General features: G+C 46.0%; 1 protein-coding gene and 1 long non-coding RNA gene across 8 annotated transcripts in view; both read left to right on the plus strand.

Annotated features, from left to right (window-relative positions):
* LOC127010397 (uncharacterized) overlaps window positions 1-2,500 on the plus strand; it is a 2,947-nt gene extending 447 nt beyond the window's left edge. The window contains exons 1-2 of the long non-coding RNA XR_007763155.1: window positions 1-2,035; window positions 2,171-2,500. The exon at window positions 1-2,035 is cut by the window's left edge and continues 447 nt beyond it. This is a non-coding gene — a long non-coding RNA (uncharacterized LOC127010397). The remainder of the gene's footprint in view (window positions 2,036-2,170) is intronic.
* Window positions 1-19,329, plus strand: part of LOC127010394 (myc box-dependent-interacting protein 1-like) — an 86,402-nt gene that overhangs the window by 8,097 nt on the left and 58,976 nt on the right. For 2 of the 7 annotated variants that reach the window (XM_050884412.1, XM_050884410.1), the window contains exons 1-2: window positions 4,132-4,248; window positions 5,083-5,615. The exons of 2 other annotated variants lie outside the window; for them this stretch is intronic. In XM_050884412.1, coding sequence (XP_050740369.1) covers window positions 5,328-5,615 — 288 coding nt within the window. In that variant the 5' untranslated portion in view covers window positions 4,132-4,248; window positions 5,083-5,327. Of the gene's footprint in view, window positions 1-4,107; window positions 4,249-5,082; window positions 5,616-19,329 lie in introns of those variants that run through there. 3 more of the 7 variants (XM_050884411.1, XM_050884416.1, XM_050884414.1) reach the window with 3 other exon arrangements.

Genomic DNA, 19,329 nt, shown 5'->3' on the forward strand with positions numbered 1-19,329 from the left:
TAAATGCTAAAACAAAGATACTGACGCCTAAATTACAAGCTGTCCCTTCTGTTGAGTTCATTGCCAGTAAAATCAGGATATCAAATTACTACCACTACTACTACTACTGCTACTGCTGCTTCTGTTGCTGCTGCTTCTGTTGCTGCTACCACCTCCATTACTAAGAGTTTACAAGCTGGGTTTTTTTTGAGTTGGTATAACTGATATTTCTGGCGCTACTATAAAAATAATTGCTTTCCCCATGAAGGTCTTGGGCCGACCACCAAGCCCCTGAAGAAAGCCTACCGGCGCTATAGACGAACACGTAAAAAAAAAAAAAAAGAAAAAAAAATACCGTTTCTATTATCTATTTCAGTTCAGCCATAAGATTCATATAGTGAACAAAACGAAACATAAAAAAATACAACACCGTTACAGGAAATAATAGAACACAGACAAGACCAACACAGAAAAAGTAAAACATGCATAAGAAACACTTGAAGATATTACACTGCGCTACATTTACAAGAAACGTTAAAAACACCGATGAAATATTAAACACTCTCGAAGTCTTGCGTGGATTAATAAATTCATGCGTTCCTCTTAAGTCAGCAGCTCCCAGACTAATTAACCCATATCCTCAAACATTTCGGGTCTTGCACACTAAACCAAATAAAAGGAGGAGGAGGAGGGAGAAGAAGAAGAAGTAGACCCACATCTGTTAAGGCTTTCGTGGAGGCTCTGGGTATTTCCATGGGTAGTTTTATGAGCTTAGTGATAGTTTGACAAGACTTCTGCACCATGAACCTGAAAAATAAAACACTCATGGACATCCAATTAATCTACGAGGTTATAGGTATTTCCATGGGTAGTTTTATGAGCTTAGTGATAGTTTGACAAGACTTCTGCACCATGAACCTGAAAAATAAAACACTCATGGGAATCCGATTGATCTCCGAGGTTCTGGGTATTTCCATGGGTAGTTTTATGAGCTTAGTGATAGTGTGACACATCTTCTCCACCGTGAACGTGAAAAATAAAGCACTCATTAGAACACCATCAATCTCCTTTGTGGCCTTTGGATATATTTGTGGTGAGAGCCGAATGTGTCTGAAAATATGTTCCTTAGTAAGTTTGTTTATCGTAGTAACGCAATCATGTCTTCTCTTATGATTTTTTTTACAGTAAATAGCTCAAGGGCAAATCACACACACAAAAAAAGAAGAAAATAATGAAAAAGAAAAGCCCGCAAATCACTGTTCCTATATAAAAGAGTTAAGAGTCCAATGTCACTTAATTATCCTGTCATTGATTTCTTGTTGGTATTTAATTTTCTCAGTTTCAGGACCTTGGCGATTTAATTTTGTCTATCTTCTGCTTTCTCCCCGTTGCTCTTTGTCCTCACGTGACCCCCTTTTTGACCTCTGCAGAACCCTCACGCCCCTCACCCCCCCCCCTTTCCTTTTTACATGTCTATCATCAATATATACTCTACCGGTTTTAAAATTGGATGTACCTTTCGCATATCGTCTCGACAGTGCTTGGAAAAAAAGCATCAAGTTAACTAAAATAAGAAAAAAATCTGATAAAAACTGTACCATTTGGGCTCAACCTTGGCCTGGCAGGTGAAGAGAAGGAGGAGGAGGAGGAGGAAGACTCGTGGTGTGTGTCGCGCTATCAATCAGACAGTCGCGAGTGTAAATACGTCAGGGGTGTGCATCAGCGTGAGCCATGAGAGGTGCAAGGCTTGAGAGGAAAGAAATAATAGAACAGAAGGCAGATAATGGTGACTGACTGACTTGGGTGACACGAAAGAAAAAGAGCAGATAACGATGATTGTTTGACTGACTAGAAGGGACTTGGGTTTACATGGGTTTGAAAAAAGAAATTAAGCAGAAAGCAGAAAATGGTGACTGACTGACTTGGAAGACACGAAAGAAAAAGAGCAGATAACGATGACTGTTTGACTGACTAGAAGGGACTTGGGTTTACATGGGTTTGAAAAAAGAAATTAAGCAGAAAGCAGAAAATGGTGACTGACTTACTTGGGTGACAGGTTTACAGGGACACGAAAAATAGAGCAGATAACGTTGACTGACTGACTAACTGGGAGGGACTTGGGTTTATACGGGTTTGAAAAAAGAAATTAAGCAGAAAGCAGAAAATGGTGACTGACTAACTTGGGTGACAGGTTTACAGGGACACGAAAAATAGAGCAGATAACGTTGACTGACTGACTAACTGAGAGGGACTTGGGTTTACACGGGTTTGGAAAAAGAAATAATAGAACAGAAAATGCAGATAATGGTGACTGACTGAGTGACTTAAGAATGCACGGTTTGAAAATAAAAATAGAAGTCAGACATTGGCGACTTGACTTACTGAGGCGGATATGAAAAAAAAGAATAGAAAGATGATGATGGTAACTTGAACGACTTTGGTTTGTACTAATATGAAGAAAAATTGAAAGTAAATAAAGGTGACTTAAATGACTGGGGCGATTTTGGGTTTGACGAATATTTGGGTTTGACGAATATTAAAAAAAAAAAAATCAGATTATGGTGACTGACTGACTAACTGTGATTTGGGCTTGCACGAATATGAAAGAAAATAGCAAGGAGGAAATGGTGACTGGCTGCCTGACTGGGACGATTTGAGTTTGCACAAGTATGAAAATATATAAATACAAACTTAATGATAGTGACTGATTGACTGACTGGGATAATTTAGGTTTACACGGATATGAAAAAAAAAGAAGAACGCAGATAATGGTGACTGACTGACTGACTGACTGACTGGGACAATTTAGGTTTGCACGGATATGGAAAAAAAAGAAGAACGCAGATAATGGTGACTGACTGACTGACTGACTGACTGACTGACAAAAAGAACGCAGATAATGGTGACTGACTGACTGGCTGGGACGACTTATGTTTGCACGGATATGGAAAGCAGTTTAAGCCGAGTTACTCACCTTTAACAGCTTCATTACGCCTTTACATCTTAGCCAAACTGATGAATTGTTCCACACTGCTTCCCCCCCCCCCCTCCCCCCCCCGTGCCAAATTGACGGCCCCGGTCTGCGAACCTCTCACTGCTCGGCACCCAAAAGTTTGCTAAATATTAAATGTATATTCTTGCGGCTGCTCTCCGGGTCTCGGGTACATTTCGATAAATAGTGATAATTCTGCTTTTTCACAGGCATATGATATATCCCAAGTTCTGAAAAAAAAGTAGCAACAAAGTCCTAATTGAAGGGAACGTTTTGAAGAACCGTATTCGATACCCGGACCAAATAGACACTCGCTAGGAAACAAAAACGGCAGGACTAAGCGCCACGGTATGGTTCGCGTGTAAACCCTGTCGTGGGTGGTGGGGTCCATGCGTGCTGCTGCTGGTACTGGCGTATATGGAGGGTGACGGGGACGGGAGGAGCGGCGAGCAACAAGTGTCCGCGGGCCCCGGCTGACTTGAGGCGGGGAGGGGGTGGGGCGGGGGGCGATGGATCACATTCCCGCCCCGTCAGGAGGCCGCCGACTCGGGGCTGTGAGGCGGGGAGGTCGGGGGGGAGAGTCGAGGTACGGAGGGGCGTTTGGCTGCCTTGCCCCGAGGATCAAACCCTGTGTGTGTGTGTGTGTGTGTGTGTGTGTGTGTGTGTGTGTGTGTGTTCAAGGAAGGCCATGCGGCGTCGTGGTGCTTGACTCCAGTCGTGTGCGGGGTAATGATGTCCCTTCTCGTGTGTGTGTGTGTGTGTGTGTGTGTGTGTGTGTGTTGGGGGGGGGGGGGGGCAGGGTTACCTTGTATGCCCAGGCGAGCTCTTGAGGGAAGCCTCACAGGTTGAGCCTGTTACCACAGCCCGGGGCGGGGCGGGGCGAGGCGCGCTGTGCCGTTGTGTTTCGTACTGCTCACACTTTTGTTTCATCCACGCCAGGCACTTTCGGGTGCCAGTTCGGGGGACGAGGCGCGTTGTGAAGGCGTGGGTTGGGGCTGGAGTACGTGGGTGATTGACACAGGGCGTGGGTGCATGTGAGGAGGGGGTGGGCAGCCGTGGGGGATGTGGAGGGTGAGCGAAGAGTGTGGGGGAGGAGTGACCGAGCGTCCAGCCTCGGCGTGCATCACTCCGGGTCAGCCGCAGGTGTGTGTGAGGCTCAGGGGCTCCGAGGGCTCAGGCTCGCACCGCCCGCACAGTCACGCCGCGGCGAGGGTCCTGTAAGGGTGCGTTGTTGACGGGTCCTGCGTCCTGTGTGTAGGCTGTGTCCTGACGTGACGGTGTGTACACAGTGATGGCGTGGGACTCGGCGGGGCGAGGGTGTGCTGGTGCCGGGGTGATGCCCAGGCCGCGACACCCGCCCGCCCGTCCTCCAGCCCGGCGAAGTGTGTTAGTGGAGCGTGGAGGCGGCGGTGGTGGCGGCGGTGATGGTGGTGGTGGTGGTGACTTCTACCTGGCCGTGTGGTGAACCTGTTTCGCTACTCTTACTTTCTCGTCGGTTGTCCCTGTGTGTGTGTGTGTGTGTGTGTGTGTGTGTGTCGGGGCTCGTAGTGGTGAGTAGATAGTGGTGGTGGTGGTGGTGCAGCAAGTGGTGGGGGCGTGTCACCGGCGGGGTAGGTGCACCACCACCACCACTGTCCTCGACCCCGGCTCCCTCACTCCAAGGGATATTTTTCTTTTCGTTCGTGTGTGTGTGTGTGTGTGTTGTCACTCGGGACGGGAAGCCCTACGTTCAACATTTTCCCCACAGCGATAATATATTGATAATATTACTATGATTATTAATAATAATAATGAGAATCAGAATAAGAAGAATTGTTGTTATATATATATATATATATATATATATATATATATATATATATATATATATATATATATATATATATATATATATATATATATATGTGTGTGTGTGTGTGTGTGTGTGTGTGTGTGTGTGTGTGTGTATGGGCTCTCGTGAGTATTCCGTTAAGGCAGTGTTTTCCTTTCTGTGCATGTGTGTGTGTGTGTGTGTGTCGAGGGTCGGGGGAGTGAGGAGTGGGGCGGCTGGAGGCGGGGCTTCCAGCGCCCACCACCACCACCGCCGCCATCACCATCGCCGCCACCCACAGGAAGCGAGCGCCGAGCAGTGTGGTGTCAGTCCGTGGTGTCAGTGGTGCCGAGCTCCGCGTGTCGCGTGCCGCGCCGTGAGGTGGTTGTGTCCAGGCTTTGTGTGTTGTGTGCTGAGTGGACGCAGCGAGGCAGACACAGGCAGTGCGTGAGAGCACTCTGAGGCGACCCGAGGAGTGTCTGGCAGGGCGGCAGGAGTGCGAGGCGGCGCAGCAAGAGGGCGAGGAGCTTCCTCTCCCTCCTCGAGATGCAGGCGGTGGATATAGAAGAGGTGGAGGTGGAGTGCACCCCCACCCCCAGGCGACGCTCATCCCACGGCACCCGGGAGTCCCCTCCTTCCTCCCCTGACTCCCCTTGTCCCCCATCTCCGAGCTCTCCCCGCCCTCCATCTCCGTCCACCCCGACTTCCCCGCCGCCAGACGCAGGGCAGGAGGCGGACGGCACCCCCAGCCCCGCCGCGGGTCATGGGGGGCGCCGCCTCCCCAACATCAGGCTCAAGAAGCAGTGCAGCAAGATATTCCGCATCAAGACCAAGGTAAGACGCTGCCCACCCGCCGGCGGTGCGCGCATACTTGTGGGGCGTCAAGGTTGAGCCCGGCGGAGGGCGGCCTGTCCGAGGCAGCGTGGCCTGGGCCTGGCGGTTCTTCCCTCCATATAAAGAATAAGTCATCAATCTGTACTAAGCACTCGGGACGTGTAGCACAGTGTTACCGGCGGTGGGTGTGTTGCGGTGCAGTGAGGGCGGCGGTGTTTTGTAGCGGGCTTGGCATATGTCAAGACGTGGAGGAGGCGTGGGTGCAGCCACCTCCAGCCTTCCTGAGTGGTCTGATAACAATTACTTCTGTCATGTGTCAGCCTCTCGCTAACTGACACGGGCGCAAAGAACAGCTCCTCCAGCCTCGTGCCCAGGCGGCGCCCTGCGCACCTAACAGGGGGGAGAGGCGTGGCGGGGGAAGTTTGGTCTGGCCTCTCCAAATGGTCACATGGGTCGCTCACCTGTCCCGGCGGGGCGGCGCCATCGGAGGCACACCTTCGGGAGGGACGCAAGTGGGATGCATAACGCTAGTGTGTGAGCAGCACGCGGGGCCCCCGAATGCTGCGGCGGGGGCTGGGGACGGGGACGGGGACGGGGACGGGGCGACACTCTGGGCGCCCTCCCACCTTTCCCTGGGCGACCCTGACTCACGCGAGCCTTGCCCCGGTGACCCCCACACGCCCTCCGCAACACTCTCTCTCCCCTTCATCAATATGGTGGTGACCTTTCCCTATTTGGTGGCCGCTCCTCCGTGTGACGTGTCGGCCCCCGCCCAGGCACGCTACCGTACCCACGAGGGGCGTCGCCAGCTGCTTAGGAGCGATTATGGACGTTATTGCCTCATTGACGAACTTTTACACCTGGTCTTGCATCGATACCCACTTTGCTTTACCTTGCCTGCCACGACGAGTTGATGGGTAACGCCGCGCCCCAGATGCCGACACCTGGCGGGGAGGTGACGTAAGGCGAGGGCGGGGGATGGCGGTGGGCAGGGGATGGCACGCACACCTCTGCCTGAACCCTTCACTACAACACCCATGGCGACACGGCCCCTGACTGCCATCTATAACTTCTGCTCCTGACGATACCACTAATACTATTTTTTTTTACAACAAAGGAGAATGCTCAAGGGCACAAAAAAAGGAAACAATAATAAAAAAAAGCCCGCTACTCGCTGCTTCTACAAAAAAGAATCAAAAGAGGTGGCCGAAAGAGAGGTCAATTTCGGGAGGAGAGGTGTCCTGATGACCCACTACTACTACTACTACTACTACTACTACTACTACTACTACTACTACTACTACTACTACTACTACTATCCTTAACACGTCTGTATTTCCTTTTTCAACAGTACATCAAAACACACACCTTGCACATTAGCGCTTTAATTTGGCAAGAAAAACAAAATTAGAGAGAGAGAGAGAGAGAGAGAGAGAGATATGACAGGTGGAAAAGAGCGTGTGTAGGAGGTGTTCGTAGGATGCTCGTAGGATGCGGGGGAGAGGGAGGTCACGTGGGGGAGTCCTATAGCGGCGGCGACCTTGACCACTGGAGCGTTAAGTTGTGAACCCTCCGCCCTTCTGCACCCATTCCCCCCTCCCCCCCCTCCCCTCCACATCTCAACATCACACCCACTCCACCTCTTTCAACTCCAATATCCCCCTCATCATCCCTACCCCCCCTTCCCCTAATATCACCACCCCCCACCCCCACCCCCAACTTCCCTCCCTATTCTTCCCCTTTCCCCTCACTCTTAAATACCACATCTCCCCTTCCTCCCTTCCAGTCTATGCCTTCTATTGCTGATTCTTACATACCCCTTCTCCCCTTCTCTTACCCTTCCCCCCTTACGATCTACCCTATTCACCCCTTCCTCCCCCAGCCTCGTACCTGTCCCCCTTAGCTTATCCCCTTACCCCCCAACCTGTAACTTTTAATACCTTGCCCTCAGAATCTCCCTCTCCTGTTGCCTTCCTTTTCATCAGCTTTCTCACCTTACCTCACCTTCCATTTTCTTCTTATTACTCTGTCCTGCCTTCCCTATTACTTCCCTTCACATTACCTTCATCTTCCCTTCACCTTCCATCTTTACCTTCTTATCGTACCTTATTTTCCCCTTATTACTCTGTCCTCCCTTCATATCCTTCCTTCCCTAATACTTCCCTTTACACCTTCCCTTCACCTTCCATCTTTTCCTTATTACCTGTCCTTTACCTTACCTTCCCCGCTTTCCTTCCATAATACTTCCCTTCACACCTTCCCTTCACCGTATTACCTGTCCCATCCTTTCTCTTCCCTTTACCTCCTTAACCTGCCCTTCACTTGACTTCTTTGCCCTCTACTCCGTCTCCTCAGATCATAATTATTACTCAACTGGTGGAAGAAGAGGTAGACAAGGGCGAATGGTCAAACACACACACACACACACACACCGCGCCTCTATACCGCTAGACAAGCATATCGTTAGCGCATCAACCCGCTTCCCACTATACACCGTGCCGCCTCGAGGAGCTGCGCGTTACCTGCTTGAATCATAACACGGCACTTCCGGGAAACGGCCCACCTGGCGATGCTTGGGAATGGTTTACCTGAGGGCGGAGTGAGTGGGTTGATTAATGTTTTGGTGTGTTGTAATCAGTCTGGGATATAAAGGGAAGTAGGACAGGTGTGTTTGTGCCGCTCACCTGTTTGTATGTTGGTTTTGTGGGTTTCGTATTTCATCTTATGCATAGAGAACTGACCTTACCTACTAGCGTGCGAACAGACAGACAGACTAAACTACACTGACACGAACAGACAGACGGATGGGATGAGTGAAGACAGACATACATAAATACACAATCAGACTTACGCACCCAAATAAACAAACATAAGATGGCGGAAGACAGATTTATACTTGTCAGAGCCATCCATTCCATCCGAAATTGACCTCTCATTTTGACCACTCATTTTGACCACTCATTTCTACTTTTTTTTTTTTAACAGGTGATTAGAGGGCTTTTTTATGATTTATTTTTGCCTTTGAGATACTTCCTTTACTGTAAAAAAAAATATACAGATAGACACCCAAACATGTATATTATAGTCAAATAGGATAACGGAAAGCTGACACACACACACACACACACACACACACACACACACACACACACCACGTGGTTATCGCAGCACGTGATTAGCAAGTGTGGTTAGTAAATAGACAAGCGGATATTTACCTAGGCCCAGAATAGCCTGCCGCGCACGCTGATTGGCCCTGGGCGTGTGTGTGTGTGTGTGTGTGTGTGTGTGTGTGTGTGTGTAAGGAAGGACGGAAGGAAGGCAGAAAACAAATTGTAAGGGGATAGAAAAGAGAAAGAAGGAAAAAGTGAAAAAAATGTAAAGAGGTTAAGCGGTGTGTTGAGTGTGTGTGTGTGTGTGTGTGTGTGTGTGTGTAAGGAAGGAAGGCAGAAAAAAATATAAGGGGGTAGAAAAGAGAAAGAACGAAAAAGTGAAAAAAAAGGAAGTTAAGAGGTAAAGCGGTGTGTGTGTGTGTGTGTGTGTGTGTGTGTGTGTGTGTGTGTGTGTGTGTGTGTGTGTAGGAAGGAAGGAAGGCAGATAAAAAAAATGTAAGGGGATTGAAAGAGAAAATAAGAACGAAGTAAAAAAAAAGGAGAAGGAAGTAAAGTGAAAAAAGGTGTGTGTGTGTGTGTGTGTGTGTGTGTGTGTTTGTGTGTGTGTAGGCAATAACCCACGCCAGGCAGGTATATAGAAGGTGCCCTCGCCCCTCCCACACTGATTAACGGAGCACTCGAGGAAACTAATCTCCCCACTCAAACGACAGAGACAATTTAGGAAAGAATGGCAGCGTACCAGGAAACAGAATGACAGAAGCAATATAGAATAGGACGGAAACCAATCAGGAAACAGAATGCCCCAACCTTTTCTGTACTCATTATTGAAACGAAACACTGGGACCAATTCACGAAACACTCAGGAAACTAATCTCCCCACACAAACGACAAAGGCAGTTTAGGAAGGGGCGGAAGCTTATCAGGAAGGAGAATGCCCTAACCTTTTCTGTACTCATTAAAACGAAACACCAGGACTGATTTAATTACCTGAACTGTTATGTACGAAATCTCTTTTTGGAATTTATCACTTTTATTAACCCGTCCTCTGCGACCTAGAGTTACGCAGCCACCTCTGAGAAACGACTAAATCACCCAAAATCTAAGTCGTGCAAAACAGCATGAATTTGTATATCATCGTCTCCACATTACATCGGTGCAGCCGCTATTTTTTTTTTTTTTTACTTAAATAGCGTTGATATTGAGTTTTTTTTTTAACATTAAACAAGATTGTAATGTGCAGCAACCTGACTGGCCTCTTAATTACCCGAAAAAAAGCGAAAAAAAAAAGCCGTGGCCAAATTCGCTCCAATCGTAGCCCACCAGAAAAAGCCAGATTCACCTCAATCGATGCGGACGGGTTAAGGGGAGCAGTCTGAAGCTTTGCGATCTTTTAATTCAACGTCGTTTTTTGTTTGTCCCTGATATATATATATAAAAAAAACATGCATAAAAAAATAAAAGCAAACAATATAATACGTTCATGTTTAGCCTTGTCCGTAAATATTCAACACTAATGAGGTGTCAGTCACTAATTAATCAAGAGTGGGTTAGATCCCCTGTTTGTGGGCTTTGATCCATGTTAGGTGAGTCAGATCAGCAGACAGAGGCAGCAAAAAGAGGCAAGGGGAGTCTTCAGAAGCGAGCGAACGTGTATAAACATGTCGTCTGGCTTCGTCACCACAGCCTCTACCCAAAATAAACTTCACTCCTAAAAGAATAAGAAAAAACAAATAAACATGTTGAAGGGAATGCGGAAGACGAAAATTGTGTTAAAATGAAGAAGAGAAAGACAAAAGAAGAAAGAATTGAGAGAGAGAGAGAGAGAGAGAGAGAGAGAGAGAGAGAGAGAGAGAGAGAGCGCAGTGCGAAGGAAAATGAGATGAAAGGAGAGGGAGAGAGGAGAGAAGATAGGAAGAGACGAAGAAAGGAAAGGAAAGGAGAGGAGAGAATTGGAGGGATAGGAAATGCAATTGAGAGAGAGAGAGAGAGAGAGAGAGAGAGAGAGAGAGAGAGAGAGAGAGAGAGAGCATGTAACCTAACCCCACCTCACCTTATCTTACTACACACAGCTTACCCAGACTGACTTAAACGACTCCACGCAGACCAATATATTAGGGGTGACTGCTGCATGTTTGCCCTCGTAGAAAACGGGAAGAGGTTGCCTAGTGTGTGTGGGTGTCTGTAGTGTTTTGGCATCAGTGTTTGGGGAGGAGGAGGAGGAGGAAGAAGAGGAGGAGGAGGAGAGGAAGAGGAGGAGGAGGAGAGGAAGAGGAGGAGGAAGAGTTAGATGAAGGGAGAGAAGATTCAGGTTATTAAGGAAGTGAAAGGCGAAGACTGTGTAGGAGGGGTTGAGAGAGAGAGAGAGAGAGAGAGAGAGAGAGAGAGAGAGAGAGAGAGAGAGAGAGAGAGAGAGAGAGAGAGAGAGAGAACTGAAAATGGGAGACACAAGTTCTATCTTTACTGCCAATGCTTGTTGATCTGATTACACACACACACACACACACACACACACACACACACACACGTGACAGGGGTGCAGGAACCGTGTGTACGTATTTAGATTGGTGAACGTGTGAGAGAGAGAGAGAGAGAGAGAGAGAGAGAGAGAGAGAGAGAGAGAGAGAGAGAGAGAGAGAGAGAGAGTATCCTGCTTATTCTGTTATCTAAATCAGCATTTTGAGTGTGGTAAATCCTGATGTGGTTGTCTTTATGTGTTTTTTATTGCAAGTGGAGGAGGGAATAGTAGTGGAGAGAGTGGAGGAGGAAGAGGAGGAGGAGGGAAAAACATAAGAACATAGAAGAAAAAGACTGGGCCTAAATTTTATACACATACACATTTTATACACATGGTAGCTTCTATAAATCAGTCACCATGCACCTGTCTCTCTATGAACTTATCTGACCTTTTCATATAGATATTAATTGTATTGGCACTCACCTCATAATTGCCAAGCCTGTCCACCTCGTCCAACTCTCTCTTTGTACCTCTAATATTCTTGGCAATGTCCTTATTTAATCTCCATGCATCTAAATTAAACCTGTTGCTACGAATGATAGTCTGGAATCAACGTCACACAAATCATAGCCCTCCATCCAATTCTTGACCGTAATTATGTCCACTCCGCGTTCGCTTGACCTTTCCGGAGAATGCAATGTAATGTGTAAAGGTCAATCCACACACAATGATTCGTCTTCCTATTGTTTTTGTATGATTTTTTGTCGTGTAATTGAACCTTCTGTGTCGCTTTGGCTCATACGGATCCGAGGCTTATGGGAGAACTCTCAGATGAATGAAACTTAAACATTTAAAAGCGTTCCGTATCTCTACCGATAAGTCACACGTAACGATTCGTCTTTGCATTGTTTTCGCATTTTTGTTTTGTTTTGTCGTGTAATCGAGCCTTCTATGTCGCCTTGGCTCATACGGATCCGAGGCTTATGGGAGAAATCTCAGATGAATGAAACTTAAACATTTGAAAGCGTTCCGTATCTCTACCGATAAGTCACATAATGATTCGTCTTTGCATTTTTTTTTATCGTGTAATTGAACCTCTTGCACGCCCTTCACTCGCACGGGTCGGATAGGTACTAATGGAAGAAATGTCGAACGAACGGGACCTCTTTTTGGAACAGTAAAAGAGGCATCTCGATGACAAAAAATATACGAATAAGTAAACAAAATAAGTAAATAAAAAGAGCTCGCTGGCATTCCGTATCTCTCCTGATAAGTCTCGAGTGTGAATTCCGACACGTATCAGGCAAGTCGTGTTTACCTTTGAGACATGACGTGTAGTGTGTCGCCCGACCTGCCCGTGAATATGAGCAGCCCACCCCGAGCAGCCAGGCGTGACGCGGAGCTGATAGGAGGGCACAAGGAGCGGATAACATGAGGCAGAACTGATGAATTGAAAATAATATTGAAATCCATAGAGCTTTAACCATGCCTAACTAAAAGCTTATAGGAGGACGCGAGGAGCTGTATGACATGAGGGAGAGAAATGATAATGAGGTGAAAATAATATTGAAATCCATAGAGCTCTAACCATGCCTAACTTGAAGCTGATTGGAGGACGAGAGGAGCTGTATGACATGAGGGAGAGAAATGATAATGAGGTGAAAATAATATTGAAATCCATAGAGCTTTAACCATGCGTAACTTGAAGCTTATAGGAGGACGCGAGGAGCTGTATGACATGAGGGAGAGAAATGATAATGAGGTGAAAATAATATTGAAATCCATAGAGCTCTAACCATGCCTAACTTGAAGCTGATTGGAGGACGGGAGGAGCTGTTTGACATGAGGGAGATAAATGATAATGAGCTGAAAATAATATTGAAATCCATGCGTAGCGAGCCATGCGTAGCGAAGAGGTGACAGAGCGCGAAGAATGACACGAGGATCTGTTATGATATGAGACAGAATACAACGATAATCAGAAGGAAGAAAGTAAGGAGGAAGGAAAGGGGTAAAAAGGAAGGAAGGATTAAGGAATAAGTGATTGAGGTTGAGGCAGGACACGAGGAGCCATAAAACAGCTATAACCAAGAGAAAAAAAAAGAAAAAAAAGAAAGTGATAGGGAGCTTGAGATAGGACACAAGGAGCTATATGACATGACACCAAAAACCGATAAAACAGTTGAAAGATAAAAAAATAAGTATTGAAACCCATTGAAAAGGAACTGCAAATATCTGGCAAGACATTTAATTGTTTAACTGCCTTTCATATATATTAGTAAGATGTGTATAGAGCATTTCCATCTTCCCTTTGATCCTGTTTTTACATTCCAAAGCAGTAGTAGTAGTAGGAGGAGGAGGAAGTAGTAGTAGTAGAATTGATGATGGTGGTGGTGATGTGTTGTGTTGAGATGACTGAGGTAGAGACTTGAGTGGACGGGGAGGGAGCTATGAGAGTGGAACGGTTGTGGTGAGGTGGAGGTGATGGTGGTGGTGGTGGTGGTGGTGCTACTGACATTTAGGTGAATCCTGGAAAAGACTCATGAAGTATTTAGATTATGACGTGTGGTGATGAAACTGCGTGGAGGTAATGGTGATGATGGTGATGGGGGTTGTTGTAGTGTTGTGTGGTGATGGGAAGTCTAATTATGATGTGAATGGTGATGATACTGTGTGTAGGTGATGGTGGTGATGGTGGTGATGGTGAATTGATCTTATAGAGGTAGTGATGATGTTAGTGATGGTGAAGGTGGTGGTGTTGTCATGTGATGGTGAGTTAATGGGGTTGGTGATTAGTGGTGTTGATAATAAGGCCACCATCATCACCATCATCATCATCATCATCATCATCATTAGTATGGCTGGTGGTGTGGTGGAGGTGACAGTGCCGGCATCACACACACACACACACACACACACACACACACACACACACACACACACACACACACACGCAGAGTGCCAAGTTACTCCTGCCTCACTGCCAAGGTGCCCGCTACTCCTCTCCCCTTCACTCCCCTTCACTCCCCTTCACTCTTTTACTTCCTTCTTTTCCCTCCCGTCAACCATAACCCCCTCACCCATCATCCTTATGCTTCCCTTCTCTTCCCATCAATTAACGTTTTCTTTCCTTCCCTTCCCATCAATTAACGTTCTCTTCCCTTCCTTTTCCCTGTTCACCATTTACTCTCCTTCCTTTCCCTTCTCTCTCATTTCCCTTCCGCACATAGACCCCTTCCTTCCCTTCCCATCAACCTTTTATCCTTCACTTTCCTTATTAAATAGCTCCCCTCGCCCCTAAATTCCATCCCTTCCCTTCCCTTCCCTTCCCTTCCCTTCCCTTTCCCATCCCATCATGTACCCTTAACTTCTTTCCCATCATCCCTTCATTAATTTACCTGGCACTAGCTTTTACCCCTTCACTCATTTCCCTTCCCTTCCCTTCCCTTCCCATCTCATCCGTTATATCCACTCTGATCTCATCCCTTCATTTTCATCCCTTCAGTATAGTGTTTTCCCCTTCACCCTTTCCCATTCCTTCATGCCCCTTCAAAAAACACTTCCGTCTCTTCTTTAGTGTTCCCTTCGCGCCCACTACACCCTCTTAATTAAGTCACTGTCACACACACACACACACACACACACACACACACACATACACACACACACACACACACACACACACACACACACACACACACTTGCCCTGCTCTCTCTCTCTCTCTCTCTCTCTCTCTCTCCCCCCCCCTTGGCGTACACACAACACACCCATTTCCCGGGAAGTGAACTCTTGAAGATTATATTTACGTGCACTGTATGGCGGCCTGCGTGTGTGTGTGTGTGTGTGTGTGTGTGTGTGTGGACAGGTGCGCAGGTAAGCTTATGTTTAATTAATTTGATCAGTTAGCTCCTTCACCTTTCTCTCAGTCCATTGCTCCATTCTCTCTCTCTCTCTATCTTTATCTATCCATCTATCTATCTCTATCTATCTATTTATGCTTCATCCACTTATATCCTTTTTAATATACCTTTTTTTTTACAAACTTTTCTATCCATTTTTGTTACTGAATCACCTACTATTTCATCTCTATGGATCCACTTAAATTGCCTGTTCTCTGTTTTATATATATATTTTTTCTACCCCGTTTTGTGTTATATAAATAGAAAGTAGAATAGAGTACATAAATTGCTTTTCTCCCATGTCTTATTCTTTTATTTCTCTATTCGTGTATGTTAGAATCACATCAAATTGGTTTTCCCTCTCCTTTATTCTTTGGCATCTCTACTCGTGTATATAAGAAGCACACAAGTTTGTTTTTCTCCGTCTTTTGTATCTCAATTTCTCTACTCGTTTCAATAATAAAGACAACCAACCATGAACACAGTATACTATCAATAAAATCAAACCGCCCTTATCTGACCCCAATACCAGAAACACAAACTCATCCACCGTATAGTCACGCGATGCTGTTTGTACCCGTTATTGGTGCAGGGCTGTCCTCAGGGTTCATGTGGCTGCTGGCATCGCGACCCCGTACCCTCACACCGCAGCAGTGATACCTAGCCAGGGGTGTGTGTGCAGGGGGCGGAGTGGAGACGAGGTGGACTGGGGGAGGTGAAGGGGGATGGGGTCGTGATTGGGGGAGAATAGGAATGGGATAATTGGGTCAGGGTATGTTTTATGAAGTGGGTCGTGAATGGGGCCAAATAAGAAATGGGGAGGGTGTGTAGTGGGTATTTGTAGAAGGGTAAGTTTGTTTTGAAGGGGTTATAGATGGGGTAAACAAAGAGTGGAAGGGGTGTTGAGGGCATCTGAAGGGGTGGTAGATGAAGGGGTAGGGATACTAGGGAAGGGTATGTATGTTCTGAACGGGGTCGTAGATAGGATGGAAAAGGAATGGGAGAAGGGGTATTGGTGGGCATCTGAAGGGGTCATAGATTGGGTCGAAAGGAGATTGAGGGAAGGGGAGTTTGGGGGTATTGGGACAGGGCACGTGAGATCTGATGGGGTCTTGTATGGGGTGAACTAAACATGGAAGGGGTATTAGAGGGACATCTGAAAGGGTCGTAGATGGGGCGAAGAAAGAATGAGGGAAGGGGAGATGAGGGTGAAGGGGGTCGCACATAGATGGGGCAAACAAAGAAGGGAAGGGGTAAAAGGGGGACAGGGTACGTGTGATGGGGTTATGCCAGGGTACAAGAGGAGGGAAGGGTTGCGTATTTGCGTGGGCAGGTGCGTGGGCAGATGATTAAGCCCAGGTGTGTTGGTGAAGGAAAGTTACTAATGAGTTCAGGTGTAAGAGGAGGCTGGGTATGTAATGTGTGTAGGTGTGTGAGGGAGGGACAGGTGACATTTGCAGGTGTATGAGTAAGACAACAAAAGATAATGTTTTCCTAGTGTTTTTATTTATGTGTGTGGGTGTATGTATGTGCGTGTGTGTGTGATTTGTTTCCTGTCTCGTCTCTGCTCAACTAACTCCTTTCTTAATTCTGTTCCTCGTTATGGTGTTTGGAAATGGGTGGTGATGGTGGTGGTGGTGTTGTATACTCTGCTAATGTGCTAATTCCACTTTTGTATGTTGCAGGTATGTGTGTGTTTACGTGTGTGTGTGGTGGGATTTACTACAGCTGCTGAAGTGCCACCTAATTGCCGTAAGTGTTGCTAAGGTGTTGCGTACGGTAATTATAAGTAAAGATTGCTTATTGATGGTGATAAGTAGTAGTTCGGGTTACTGGTTAGGAGTTTAGTGGCGTTAAGTTAGTATTTAATTAGGCAAGAGGTTACTATTGAAGTTGTTGGGCTAGGTAGGTTAAGTTCGGTTCGGTTATTTTAGTGGTAGTTGTTGTGTGTGTGTGTTCTCGAATGGATGGTGAGAAATGATGATGATGATGATGGTGATGCTAGTCTTAGAAAGTAGGTAGTGAGAAATGGTGTTGGTATTGATGGTGATGAACGAAGTGTGCGATGATAGTTGCCGTGTGTGTTGGAGAGTGGATGGTGAAAATGGTGACGATGATGATATTGATGATGGTGATGCTGATATGTAGAGTGGGTGATGGGAAATGGTGATGATGATGGTATTGATAGTGATGAATGGTGATGGTGATGCTAGTACTCGAAGTGGATAGTGAGAAATGATGATGAAGATGATATTTTTGAAGGTGATGGTGACGCTGGTGTTGTCGTGTGTTGGAGAGATGTGGAATAGAAACGAGGAATAGTGATGTTGAGAATGGAAGGTGTGAAGAATGATGATGTTGATGGTGATGAGAAGGTTAATGGTGTTTCTTTGGGTGTAGAAGGTGTTGCACTGAGCCTTAGAATGTGACGGCTGGTGTGTTGCCATTTGTGTTGCTTGTAGTTATTGCGTGGTGGTATGTGTGACTGGAGACGAGGTGGTGGTGGTGATGATGATGATGGTGGTGATGGTGGTGAGTGTAGTCAGTCTGGTATCTTCCCCCTAGCCACATCCCCCCTCCAACCCCCTTCCAATCCCCTCCTTCCTACTCTCCCCCTCCCCCCTCCCCCCCCCCTGTAACACTAACTGGTTTTGTCATTCGAGAAGCGAAAAATGAGCCGTCGTGTTGCGTTTGCTGTTGCTGTTTGTGTTGTTGTTGTCTTTGTTTCTGTTTGTTTTGTTTGCCATGTCTTAATTGTTTGTGTTGCGGTGTCATCTGTTGTCCTGTTGTGGGAGTGTGATTTTTGTCTGTTTTTTATGATGTATTTTTTTCATATCCTGTTTTTTTTACTGTTTATCTTTGTTTTCTTCTTGTTTTGCGTTTCTGTTTAGTCTTTCATGTTTTTTTTGTTTTGTTTTCGTCCTTTCCTCTTCCTGTTTTTTTGTTTTGTTTTTTTGTCCTGTTTTTTTTGTTCAGTCTCCGTGTTTGATGTTTGTTTTCATGTCCTGTTTTACTGTTGTTGGTAGTTGTTGTTGTTGTTTTCCCCTAGTCTCCCGTTTCTGTTCAATTGGTTTCACGTGTCTTTTCTTGTCTTGTTTGTGTCGTTTCCTGTTTTCCTGTTTGGCATTTATTTTGTTTTCCTTTTGTCTCCCGTTTCTGTTTATTCTCCATTCTTCGTGTTTTATTTTTGTTTTCTTCGTGTCCTGTCTAATTTATCGTTTTTTCCCTTCTTGTCTCCCGTTTCTGTTCAGTCATCGTGTTTCATGTTTTTTTCGTCATAACCTGTTTTTAACGTAACTCTTCTTTTCCTATTGTTCGGCGTTTCTGTTCACCATGTTCATGTATCTTTAATTTACGTTGTCCTTATGTTCATCTGCTCCGTGGTCACCTTCGTCCTTCTTCTATTCCCGTTCTTACATCCGCCAAGGAGCTAATGTCATATGTTCGGTTTCTTTGCATTTCTGTTAGCAGGATTATGCAAAAACTACCCTATCAATTTTAATTAAACTTGGCGGAAAAGTGTAGCGTGGGACGAGAAAGTACCCGTAAAAATTTGGGAACACTTCGATAAAAACTGAATAAATGGTGGCGAATTGAAAATTAAAACAGTACGACTTCAGTTACCGCGACTTATGACAAGGACTTATGAACGGGGGGCCAAGTTTGTGAAAGACTCCGATAAAAAGGAAAAACAAGAACTTGACTGTATGATGATGAATAAAGGATGAAAACTGGTTGAATGATGTTGAATAAAGAATAAAACCTGACTTAGGCGGCTGTATGAAAGAACCTGCCTGTGCTTGTCAAATATGCGGGCGTCGAAATGTTTAAGAATAAGGTCATTAGAGCCTGCAAATTGAGTACTTTATATCGGAAATTATACTGAGAATTAGTTAAGGAATACGCGGTTAGTTCATGAGTTACGAGACGCGGATCAGCTGCGCGGGGAAGGGCCAATCCGATCTCTTTCCCTTGGGCCAATCATGCATACAGTTCGGAATTACTCAGCCCAGCCTCGTTCATGATTGCGTTTTCCCCATGACCTTGAGTTTTTTGGGGTGAGCAGAACTGGCCCGGTGTGATTGCTGTCCTTGGTGATGGCGGTCTGCTGTCTAGGAATGCTCGTTTTTTTATATGTATAGATTTGGTTTTGTTATACCGTTGTTACTGACGAGAAGGAGTGTAGTTAGTTTGTTTGTCCCGTTGTTCTCGCCTCATCTCTTTCTGTTGTCATTGCTTCATTTCCCTG

This window comes from Eriocheir sinensis, chromosome 43 (assembly GCF_024679095.1).
Source record: "Eriocheir sinensis breed Jianghai 21 chromosome 43, ASM2467909v1, whole genome shotgun sequence".
In the NCBI taxonomy this organism is placed as follows: Eukaryota; Metazoa; Arthropoda; class Malacostraca; order Decapoda; family Varunidae; genus Eriocheir; species Eriocheir sinensis.